We start from the raw sequence: 13,198 nt of genomic DNA, 5'->3' as shown, positions 1-13,198 counted from the left end.
AAAAAAATATACGCTTTATCATACATAAAATAAAGATCTCTATAGTTAAGCAAAAGCACTAACAATGCATCTTAAAATTTTTTAAAATTTTGCTCCCAAACTAAGCATACATACATATAATCTAATTCTCATACTAATGTATTAGAAGATTTATACAGCAATTAGTTAAATTCCTCTTTTCCTAATAGTTTTTTTTAACCATACACTACTCCTCAGAAGAAACATGAATAATAAAATTAATAAAACTGGAAATTTTAAACTATCTATGGAATGTTAATCTTAACTTGTTTCATGAAAAGGACAATTTGACACATTAAAATTGAGCCTTACTCTAAGACTCTGAAATTCCCTGTAGTTCACAGGTCATTTTCTTAAGCATAGCCCATTAAGATCACTGGTATGTTTTAGAGAAGGAACACCTATGTGTTAAACAGATTGAGTCTTACCCATAAACTAAGCTCAGATAGATTCATTTTCAGCAGATGCGGTTTCACTGCCAGCACAGCCTGCATAAAGGACAGAACAGTTAACACCTGCAGACATAAATTCAAGAACCAATAAAAACTTGGAATGATAAGACTCTCAAGAATACAAACTTCACAATGTTGGTTTGCCATGCAGAATCAATGCTGACGTCTATGTTTCCTGACATAAGGAAATAGACCTACTAATCCAGAGCAGAAGAGGCCTGTGAGTGGTTTTTAAGAGTTGAAAATAGTATCACCATATAGAAATTTCTATGACTAATTTTAAGTATCTGATTTTTAGCTAAGAAATCGGCTGGATAGGTTTCAATTAGGCTTAAGATTTCCCTGAAGCTAATAATCCTGACCCCATTGGAAGAATAAAACCACCATTGGAAGAAGAGGCCTACCCATGGGATTTTGATGGATCAATCAGACTTCTCTCTGTCAAGTGCACAGCCTTGCAAAGAGTATTACTAACAAGAACCCAAGTCTCTTCTTATAAGAGTTGGCAAGATTATGGATGGAGATAACTCATAAATACTTGATCCCAAATAGAATATTTGCATAAGTTTCTGAACATCTGAGAACATAAAATAAGCTATAATTCAGGTTTCAACATAACCACAAATATACACAAATGTATACACATACAACTAAATTACAAATAAGTACGCTATCTTCTGTTAACTCTTGACATCATTTATTTTTATACATCATGGCACAGTGGGTTATGGGTTGGGCTGCTAACCACAAGGTCAGTCAGCAGTCCAAAACCACCAGCTGCTCCATGGAGGAAAGAGGAGGTTTTCTACTCTCAAGTGTTACAGTTTCAGTAAGTCCCAAGGGCAGTTCTACCCTCTCTTATAGAGTCTTTATGAGTTCAAAACCACTTGATGACAGTGTGTTTTTGCTTATACATAAAGATGTTCAATTCATAATGAACATACACCAGATTTTAAGTGCCTGACACACTACAGGTGATGGACTAAGCTGAAGAGAAATCTCCTAGAAAATATACATAGGAAAGACTTTATTCATATGCAGTATTCAAGTCAATGGATTTCCTCTACACAGGCAGTACCGGTGCCAAGGCCATCCCTCAGGTAACAGTAGTAGTACGTCCCATGCGCACATGTACAACACAGCAGTGGTTGTACTGCGATATTTCCCAGCTAAGAACGGAGTCTGTTGACTTCAAGAACTATATTTATTAATTCCAAAGCAAGTCAGGTAGTATTTTCTTAAACAGTTTTTCTTCATGGCTAATTCTTGTGACTGTATGTGAGCCACCTATCTGAAAAGTGTGGTGGCCCAGAGTAGAAAAAGGAGAGAGCCACCTTATAAAAGTTATACTCATAGGGAATATTAACTACAATTGTCAGAGGAATGTTCTTTAAGAGAAAACAACTATTTTTAACAGAACTTAATCAGCATATTCCCTTACTAAAAAAATGCAACAAAGTATTCTACCTTTCAAACTGATGCTTACTTTATAAAGGCTAGTGTAGCAGGGAGTCAGATGAACTTTCACCATTTGCCCATCCTATAAAACAGCTTCCCCATAATCTCACTCTGTTGTGGGGAGTGATTTAGCAAAACACTGAATTCATCACCTGATGTAACCACACAAGTATGGGGACAGGGTGGACAGACAGCTCCACGGGCCTCTGATCACAGCAAAGGGGCCACTGTGGGATGGCAAAGTGGATAGGAGTTGGAGAGTGGGGCAGGAATGAGATGGAAAAGGAGAGAATGGAGAGAGGATGTAGGCGTGTGTAAGCGAACGCTGGGGCCAAAACTGAGGGGACTGAAAGGTGACAGAAGAAAACAATAGGACAAAGATGAGGAATGGTGCTATGTTTTTGGGTCAGGGCCCCGGCCCCTCCTTTGTAAAGGAGCTATTTAAATACGCCATCACACATGGAAGTACTCAGGAAGACACTTGAGAGGGTGCCCACAGCACATCCCCCTGGACCAGGAATCCCAGACTAGCAAAGTGTTTAAGGAATACTTACCCAGATAATTACCAAAGAGGAGGCATAGTAAGACGTTAATAACATTGAGTTTCCAAACATCAAAACAAAACAAAGCGCGAGAGAAATCTGGAAAAAGGTCAAGAAATTAATAATTAATATGCATTAAAATGCAACAAAATTCACACTGATATTATGAAAACGTCCCATGCTCAATATAAAGAAAATTTCAATGGTACAAAAGGAACAAAATAATGAAAAGCGAGCTCACTTCCACCCAACACTGGAAACATCAACACGTTGGAGCGTCTCCCTGCGAGCCACGTGCACATGTTCTACTCTTAAGTATTTCTAAAAGCATCAACAGAAACAGCCACACATGTAACACTATTGACTTTCTTCTTAGTAACTTCTCAGAGAACCCATCTAGCTCCCACTAACCAATTACTGCCTAGTGCTAAACCGCTGAGTGGTTTCCAGTTTTGCTTTTGGACATGTTTTAGTTATGAGAAAGATAATATATACATCTAAGTATAGTCCAAACTGCCTCGGTGGTGCCAACAGTTAGTTAATAGTGGGGGTGTTACATGGAGGGTTGGAGGTTTGAGTTCCCCCATGGGAAAGAAAGCCTGGTGATCTACTCCTTAACACAAGTCACTGAAAACCCTGAGTGCAGCTACGGGCTGACGCACATCGTGTCACCACGATTCGAACTCCATTCACTTAGTTTCAGGTACATGTCATCACATTTATGACAGAAATTACAAGCAGTGGAATGAAAGGATGAAACGCTACCAACATTTTAAAATTTGAAAAACTAATGACAAATTAATTATTCTACAAAAAAACTGGACCAATTTACTCTCCCAACAAAAGGGTGTGAATATTCCTGTTGGCGCATATGATTATGTATTATTCTTTTAAGGAGTTGAAATTTAATAGGATAAAAGTGTTATCTCATTGTTTTACTTTTCCATTCTTTTAACAATAAGTGAGTTTTAGATTCTTTTTTTTTCTCCATTTTCTCACATTGCTATTTTGTGTAGTCTCCATTGCTCATTCCTGTGATTGGTAATTTTCTATTGGGTTTGTTATTATACAAGAGTAAGTAAAGTATTATCACAAAATCATAGAAACATTTATTACACAGAAATATCAAAATGTGAGGCTACACTTTCTAACCCTTTCCAAAAGAATGCTTCATTCTTGGACTTACACTAAGTCAAAGCCACAGTTTTCACATCTTCAGGGACTCAAATCATCTTCCTTTAAAACAGTCTTTAAGTTTTAGGAACAAAAAAAATCTGTAAGGGCAGCATCAAAGGGTGGCCAGAACAAGGCTCCTCTCTGAAACTCTTACCGGAAAGCCCGTGCCACTCTCAAAGAATGGAAAGGCGCGTTGTCATAATGGGAAAAAGACCCCTTGCAGCACCATTCCCGGCCGCTGCTCACCAGTGCACTTGGGTATTTCCTTAAAAGCTTTTCAAGTTCAGTCCCCATGACTGTCCTCCATGCTTTGAGAACAATCTACCAAGATGACCCCTTCGGAATCCCCACAGCAGGTGCCATAACCTTCGGAGCGCCCTCCCTGCCGTGAATTTAGCTAGCCCAGCAAATCTCCTCAGAGGCCATAGTTTGATTGGCTATTTTCCTGGAAGGCGCCCTAATGAGACTAAGAAAAAAATGCTATTCCTGAGAGAACTTGGCTGCAGCTATTCACTGATCAGTGCCATGTCCAAGCATGTTTTGTTTAGGATAAACCCATGAGGCTTAAACTGGAACCCTAATAGTAATACTTTCTGATTTGGCCTTATATCTACAAGTAACTGAACTTCTAGGGAACAGTCATTGCAATCTTACACAAGATTTGACACAAAACAGAAAAAGTAGGCATTCACTACAATTAATTCTAGACAGGCAGAATAAATTTGCTATCAAAACAATCCAAGTGTAAAGAAAGATAAACTGTTATCCCCAACCCCACTATATGAGTAGAATTATAAAAATCCTAATAAAATAGTAATAAACTGAATCCAGCAATGCATAAAAATTGTGTTTAGCCCAGAAAAGCAAATTCTCTTAATGTTGCAAAGGCAATGAGTGTAAATGACCACAGAGATAGACCAAAGGAGGAAAAGATCATCTAAACAGAAGCAGAAGTATGCGATTAAATTTTAACACTTATTCATTTAAAAAATACTCAAAGCATGACAAAGACATGTCAGTTTCAATAGTTGGTCAAATCTTAAATAATGTGAGCATCAAAGTTAATAATGAAAATAATGGATTACACCACACTGAATGAATTATAAGCTATGTATCCATACAGATGGATACACAGATAGTCAATATCAGATGAAAAATGGGATATTTATATAGACTCAAAGTAATTCCCCACAAAGTATTACAAATCATCAACAACAACAAAAAAGAAGAAGAAGAAAGAAAATAATCACTTCACAGTGAAGACACAAGGCAGGCACCACCTCAAATTAAGTGATCGAAGTTACATTATCAAAAAGTGGACAATTAAAAAAGTTACAGGCTGCCTGATACAATACAATGAGAAGCATGCACACAAAATCACAGATACCTCTACCAAAGATGGACAAGTGGAATCTCATCAAAAGAAAACATCAGACAGATCCAAGCTGGGAGGCATTCTACAAAATGGCCTGCAATCTTGAGCAGTATCATGGGGTTCAAAGTCAAGGGAAAACTGGGAAGTACTTCTAGATTAAAAAGACAAAGAATGACAGCAGCCCTCAAAAGGCTGGCCTCTGGGCTGGCTCCTCCGCTGTGCAGGGCATTCTGGAGACAATTACTGAAATGTGAACACTGGAGGGTAGTTTTGATCAATGTCAATGTTTTAATTCTGATGATGGTCTCAGTTACATTTGTAAAAAATATACTTTATTCAGGAGTGATGTATCAGGTCAGCAACTTATTCACAGATGCTTTCATGGGAAAAACAGCTCTTTGCAAATTGATTATAAATATGAAATTATGTGCAAACAAAAAAACTGCAGGCAGCCACCTAAGGTGCAAATCTTTCAGCAATGGTGCAAAGAGTGAATAAAATCAGAGAATAAAAAGAGAAGTCAATTCATGTAAAGTGCTAAAGGCCCTAAATCTCGTTACTAGACGCTGATGGCCCTTAGACATTCTTTAGACCTGCAACTGAATTCTCTTTTAGTGGCTCAGCTTTCAGACAGGTCTGTGGGAGATGTACCAGGGAGGTACCCCCTCCTTACAACAACCAACCAAACGAGATAAAAAACGGCAACAGCTGCCCTGGGATACAGCTCAGAAAGCAGGGAGGGACAGTCAAGAAGGCCCACAGCAGCGGCAAACACAGGGGAAAGCGGGAATAGAGATGTTGCTCGGTGGGGAATTCAATCAGTATCACAAAGCAAAGTGTGGTCTGCATTCTGCATGGACAATCAGTTTGCTTGGTGAACTTTAACATCCTTTTTCAGGATTCCTAGACAGCAAGTAGAGTAGGGGTGTAAGTACTGGGGGGAAAAACAGTGCCGAGTATGCAAACATGGAATTACTAATCAGAAAAAAACAAACAAACAGAATCTATAAAGTATTAGAACAAGAGTTTAGCAAGTTTGCTAGAAATTAGACCACTAGTCAAAAATCAACTATATTTCTATATAACACAACAACATGAAATTCATCAAAAATACCATTTGTGAAATCAAGGGAAAAAATGGAAATAAAATTAAACTGGAAAAAAAACCAAGTCAACACAACTTAAAAAACTGTAAAATTTTATTTCAAAATTAACCCTTTTATATTTTAGGAGACCATCATAGAGACTATCTTTGTGGATTCTTAGTAGGACTGAAATGGACGAAACAGGATGAGGATTATACGGTTTCCTACATCCCCATTAGTGCCTTTTCATTAAAAGAAAGTGAAAAGCCAGTCAACCTTGGGTATTTATAATACATAATTGACAAAACCATTTCTAAAATATGTAACACATTAAAAATCAGTTTAAACAAGACAGCAGAAAAATATGTAAAAATTGTGCATAAGCATGCCACAAAAAGAGGAGTCACAAGGGCCCATGGATATATCAAAAGATGCTCAGCTTTATTTAGAATTACCAAAATACAAAACCTAACTCACTGACATCTGGTTGATTCTGACTCACAGCAGCCCTGTATGACTTGGCCCTATGAGTTTCCAAGTGGTAAATCTTTATGGAAGTAAAAAGACTCATCTTTCCGCCTTATTGAGAAAAAGGGACATGCAAGTTAAAATCACAAGCTAGCACATCTGAGATGTAGTCATTCAATATGGTCCTTCTGGCCATAATCCCTTATGTGATGTTTTATATTCTGCACGCTCTGCCTATGGTGATCGTCCCATTTGGGAGGGTGTTTTCTGCTATGATAATGGGGGCAGAAGGAAGGTGAGAGAGATTATGTCTATAACTTAGTGGAGTGTGTGAACCAAGTCATTCCCTTTGTTTCCTTGGGGATATGGTCTGCTGAAGGGCCAAAGCCAGACCTCAACACCAGTCTTCTGTGTATAGGGACATATCAGACCCAGAGAGGGATCCCAGGACCCCTGGAAGAGCAACGTGCACGATCTCTGTGGTGGAAGCTGAGACGAGAGGCAGCAGAGACTCAGAGAAACAGTGCTAAGACTATGAGGTACTTTCTCCTCCTTTGAAGCGAGACTACAGGACTAGATAGAACGACAGGTGGGCTTCTTGGTCCACAGAGGTCAAGGCCAAGGGACTGCATGGCTGAAAGGCTCAGCATCAGAGATGAGGCTACAGGTTGAACAGAGGTGTTGCTGTGGACTGGATCCATACTTTTACTGATCCTGGCTTGTGGTAACCTGCTAACTCCCTTAATAAATTCCCTTAATTGTGAGTATTGTCTATGTAGTTCTGTGTAGCCACTGCAATGAATGATCAAGCCCAGCATAGAGGCAGAACACGGTAGAAAGAATAGTCAGTGTCAGAACAGGGCTAAGAAGGATGGAGGGGAAGGCCTGTCTGATCCCTGCCTTCTGGCAATAAGGGAGCTAGAGGAGGTCAGATGTGACCTCCCTCCCCCCACGGCATTTGCAGCAACGCCACACTCACCAGACAGAAACCAATTTTAAATGTTGTAGAATAATGTGAACTATTACACAGTGCTATTTGAAGTGGTCCAAACGTTTTAGAAAAACAATATGGTATTCAATTATGAAGTTGGACATGAACATTTTTCACCCAGCAATTCGACTACTAGATAAACACTCTTAAGAAACTCTTAATATATGTGCCTCAGGAGATAACTGTAACAATATACAACATCATTCATAACAGACAAAAGAGGAAATAACCTAAATGTCCTTCGATGAGAAATGTATAAATTGTGTTGCACTCACACAGTGGAAAATAGAAACACAGCGAGATTGCCTCAACCCCATCAACAAGCAAATCTCAGAAGCTTGGGTGAAAACAGAAGTCACACAAATAGGATGCCCTTCACAAAGCTTAAAGACAATACCAATATTTAATACTAAAATATGTATTACTTAGGAGTACATATCTAGTAAAGTTATAAATAAAAGCAAATTCGTTGTGATAAGAAATAATCAGGACAGTATTACTTCTCGAAATGAGAGAGGTGTGGTTGTGGAACACAGGATTTCAAAAGAATAAGGTTCTAGCTTGCAGCTGGAGGTTGGGCTCATGATATTCATTTTTCAACCTTGTTCATAGTTTTCCTATATATTGTAAATGTGCTTTTATATGTAACAATTATTATACAATGAGACAATGGTAATATTATAAAAATCATAGAAAAAAAAGCAAATACACAAATTGTAATACCCAGTGATGAGAAGGCAAACGTATTCAAGTAGCAGTTCTCAACCTGGGGGATGCAACTCCTTTGAGAGGTCACCGATTCTTGACAGTAGCAAAAATATAGTTGTGAAGTAGCAACGAAAATAATGTTATGGTTGGGGGGTCGTCACACATGAGGGTCACTTGGCATTAGGAAGGTTGAGACCCGCTGCATTAAAGGATGTTGATTTGGTTCATCAACATCAACCAAAGTGGTCCCAGCAATTGAAGGTTTTCTTTTCCAAGACAGCTGCTTAACAGCTTTTCCTCCTTTCAACTAACTCTGCTTCAAAGACCGGATCTGATCTCCTCGAATGCCTTTTGTCTGCTGACCTCTGAAGCCTTAGTGGCCCGTAGCCTTAGTGGATTTAGACTCTTTGATCTTGCATGACTCATTTTTGGCCCGCCCCCTGCTCTCGTGGTCTTCTAATCATCTAGCATACCATACACAGAACTTGCCCTTCCTATGTTTACTGTTCGTCATCCTTTGTCTTCCCTCCCCACTCCTCTAGAATATGAACTCTAGGATTTCTGTAGCTCTCCTCACTGATAAAAGCCCACTTCTCCAGAAAGCCAGAGCTCAGTGACAGAACTTTCCACTTCATTCTAATAAAAGGCTCCAGGATAATAAGCCATTCTATTTTCCCTCTCACTATCTCTTTTACTGATAATGTACATTCAATTCACAATTGCAAATTTAATAGGACCAAGATTAAAATTATCTGGGTGGCCTATTTAATATAGGGTCTGTTGACTATCTCCATTGGTGAATAATACTTGAGTTATAAAATCATGTTACAATCAGCTTCACCTATGTATCACATATTAATTATGAGTCTTATATCATAAAATAATAGTAAAGGGAGCTAATCTTGCTACCATCTTGCTAAATACCAGATACCATGTTAAGTGTCTTAAATACATTACCACATCTAAAACGAAAGAAGTAAAAGATCATTACCATGTGTATATAAATAATCTTCCGTAATTTGCATATATCAATGTATCCCACAACATATACTGCAAACAACGATGCAATCTGAAATTTAAAAAGAAATGAAGTTAAAAATGAAAATTACATATAAAACCAGTAAGCTAAACAATGAAGAAGATATTATCTTAAGGGTTGTGTCGAATTGATTTTTTATTATATAGACAGTGAGCAGCTTTCATTTCATTTGCCACTTTACTAGTGGAGATACTCTATCAACATAAAAAATATTAGTTGATTTTTCTCTCAATGACCTATGTGAACTTTTCTCCTTTGTGAGCTATCTAAAATAACAGTCAATTTAAACCACAATGCTGTGCCTGTCCAAAAACTCCAAACTTAATTATAAGGAGGGTATAATTAACTCCCAAATAATTATGTAATATCTATGTGACTTAAAATACATTAATTTCATCCTGTTAGGTACTCTTTGAAAGAAGATCCTACTCTCATTCATTAATACAGATGTTCAAACACTGATTAGTCAAATCCATCAAACCTCAAATGAGAAGAAGCATTTTCACTACAATATTTATTTTTTAACCTCAGGATTGAAAAAAATGTACTACATATTTAGCAAGAATTCTAATAATATTAGAGTAAGATAAATAAAGTGATAAAACTATAGCAATGTACTACTTTGGGTAAAATATAAAGCAATGTGCTAAACATTAGCTCTCTGTTCTTTTCAAAGAACAAAGAAATTCTAACTGAAGTCCACATCTCTCTTACAACACCATACTTTAAGCGAACTGTGAAAGAGTTGAATACTTCATACAAGTAAAGTTCATTCATCAAATTTTAACCCCAAGCAACATACAACAAACATTTCCATTACTAAGGAAAACAACAAGACTTTCCTTTATCCAGGATGACCCAGGGGAAGAGCACTGCATTGCCTAACAGTGACAGAAATTATGCAGCAATACAGAGGAAGTGTATGTACCCATGATTCAATTACCCCCCAAAGACCACAACTCATTGCCGTTGAGTGGATGCCGAATGAGCGTGACCTTATAAGACGGGGTAGAACTGCCCCTCTGAGTTTTTAAGACTAACTCTTCAATGGGAGTAAGACGCTCCTGCATTCTCCCAAGTAGCACCTGGTGGCTGTGAACCACAGACCTTGCAGATCAGATCGCAGCCCAATTCAAAACCACAAAGCCACCAGGGCTCTTCAAAGATAAGCCTAATACATCCTCCTCCTCCTTCCACCAAGCAGAAAAAACAAGCCCAATGTTTCTAGTTGATTTCAACTCATTGCAATCCCATCACCACTCCCCTCCCCCCAAAACCAAACAAAACCAAAATGGGCCATCCCCCTAACTGGAAGCACAGGAAACTCTCCCTTGTCACCCCAGGGGCTAAGTAATTCACAGCACACCAGCCAAGACAGCAAAATGTTAGGGAGAAGATAAGAGATACTTTTAATCAGAAACTGTAGTGTCATCAGCCAAAGGAAGACCAAGGAGTCTAAGTTAGGATCAAAGTTAGAGGTAATGAAATGGAGTCCATTTGTAAAATTAAAAAAACAGACAGTAATAAAAGCAGTTAACCTTACAGACATCTTGCTACTAGACACCATGTTAAGAAACTGCTATACATTACCACGTCTAACCCTAACCATAACCCAGTAAAATATTTCTTTTAGCTTCGCTGTGCCCGGAATGAAGGAGCCCTGATAGTGGAGGGGTTTCACATTGGACTGCAATCCCCAAGGTTGTCAGTTGAAAGACCCCAGCTGCTCCTCCTGAGAAAGACATGCGGTTTCTGCTCCCGGTCACAGTTACAGTCTAGGAAATTCAGTCACTTCTACCCTGTCCTCTGGGGTCGCTATGAGTCCGCATAGGCTAGATGAGATCATTGTCTTTTTGTCTTTGTTTTTTTTTGATGTCCTAAACAAAACATCTGAAGCTATGGGAAGGTATTTTGTACAGGTCAGGAAGCCAGACAACAGAGTTAGGACTCAATTTTAGATCTGAGTCCACAGCCCAAGAAAGTCATTTCAAATAATATTCTATAGCAGCGCAGATGGAGTTACATGGTGATGATCCACATAAAAAGGAAAGCAGTGAGCTAGAGGGGGTGGGGTGGGGTGAACACCTCCATTTACTCTCTTGCAATAAGCTATCTGCCTTATCATTAAACGGCTTCAAAAACTTCGTGGGAAAATTCCATGCTCTAATTCCATTTTCCACCAACTTTTTGAAGCTCCCTTGTACAGTCTTATTTGAAAAGTGTCAAAAACAGACATAGAAAAGAGAGAGAAAAAAATAGATTGGAGTTATATAAAAAACACAGCATTTAGCTTTCTACCCAGTTATCTAGTTTATTTAAGAGAAGCACTTACATTTTTAGTACTAGTTCTCTCTTAAGCACACTAACAAATTCTGAATATCAGAGATAAGCATTTTTACAAACTTGAATTCAATAAATGTGTTCTGCTAGTAAGTAAATATACTTATTAATAAATAAATCTTATACATTTCCTGCCTCTGAATGTTCCCTAAAAGTGTAAACACAAAACATTTTACAACTTAAGAGTCATACTGCCCCTCAGTTATATAATTTTATACAAATGAGTTCACATAACCAAATCACTTTTAAAAATACAGAATCAAATTACCTGAGTCAGAAGTACAAACTGAGCAAACTGCCAAGGAAGTATGAAAAATACATTGGAAACACAGAGAGCAATCAAGCTTGCTCTATAAAGTTTCGTAGCCCTTGAAAAGATAAAATAAATATTAGTACGCTTAACCACATAGTTTACGACGGCTGAATATTAGGATCTCAAAACATGATCTGATAACAACATAAGGTGCCCATAAAAAGAACCAATGGAGTAGAACATACACCCCTTGATACCCAGTTATGACGCTCCTCTATGACCGATGAATACCCATCATTACCACTACACCAACACAGCGCCTTCAGGGAGAAGGAAGCCAGTCAGGTCAGGAAATGCACTGGATTTATTTCAAACTCTATTTTGGCAAATTCATAATCTAACATTTCTGTATGTGGCACCCAAAGAATTCACATTTGTGGGTGAGCAAAGTATGTTTATAAAAATCATAAGAAATGGCAGATTATAAGTACTGAATATTGTAGCCCTGATGGGCTGCTAACCACAGGGTCGCCAGTTCAAACCCATCATCCAGATAGGCAAGCAATGCAAGCATTCAGAGTAAGGGCTGGGCAGTGAGGCCGACTCTGGAGGGTATGCGATTAAAGTTGGCTGTGGAAGAGGTAGGGTACAGAAGGGTAAGAGGGAAGCAAGGACAGCCTTTCTTTAGTGCATCTGCTTAGTCCTGACTTGTACCTCGGGCATTTTAAGGAAAGCGGGGTAATTTTATCTTCCATGCTAACTCCAGAGAATACTTTCCTCCTAAATCCAGGAGCCAAAGCAAATCCCCCTAATATTCCTGAAATCTTCACAGAGGTGGCATCAAGGATTCTGAATCTTCAAGTAATCTATTAAGGAGCCAAGTATTTTGAAACAGAAAATATATGACTGCATCCTAAATAATTGCTTCTGTTCCATAAGCAGTTGTTTCACGTGCACATTTGTGGGTACACATGTGTTTACTGGGTCACCATCACAAATTGACTTGTTGTAAGTCAGTGGGAAAGTTCGAAATCCACTGTCCAAAATAAAGCAGGTTTTATCCCGCTGTTAAACAGCCCTCGTAGCACACTGGATGTGAGCTGAACTGCTCACCAAAGTCAGCCGTCCAAACGCACCCACCACCTGCGGCTCCACAGGAGAAAAACGAGGCTCTCTGCTCCAGGAAAGATTCAGAGTCTTGAAACCCTCTAACAGTTCTCCCGTGGCCCACAATGGGAACACATTCCATAGCTGTGGGTCTTCTATTCCTTTTAAGACGTCTTGGAGGAGCAG

General features: G+C 38.6%; 1 protein-coding gene across 2 annotated transcripts in view; it reads right to left on the bottom strand.

Moving 5' to 3' along the window:
* The window catches only part of DPY19L1 (dpy-19 like C-mannosyltransferase 1), a 106,220-nt gene that overhangs the window by 33,765 nt on the left and 59,257 nt on the right, over window positions 1–13,198 (bottom strand). The window contains exons 9-12 of one of the 2 annotated variants that reach the window (XM_075558198.1): window positions 11,921–12,020; window positions 9,265–9,342; window positions 2,483–2,569; window positions 447–506 (exon numbers count right to left, since the gene is read on the bottom strand). In XM_075558198.1, the coding sequence (XP_075414313.1) occupies window positions 447–506; window positions 2,483–2,569; window positions 9,265–9,342; window positions 11,921–12,020 (325 nt within the window). The remainder of the gene's footprint in view (window positions 1–446; window positions 507–2,482; window positions 2,570–9,264; window positions 9,343–11,920; window positions 12,021–13,198) is intronic. The other variant, XM_075558199.1, reaches the window with a different exon arrangement.

The sequence above is a fragment of the Tenrec ecaudatus genome, chromosome 9, assembly GCF_050624435.1.
Source record: "Tenrec ecaudatus isolate mTenEca1 chromosome 9, mTenEca1.hap1, whole genome shotgun sequence".
Taxonomy (NCBI): Eukaryota; Metazoa; Chordata; class Mammalia; order Afrosoricida; family Tenrecidae; genus Tenrec; species Tenrec ecaudatus.
This window is presented reverse-complemented; position numbering and strand designations above follow the sequence as displayed.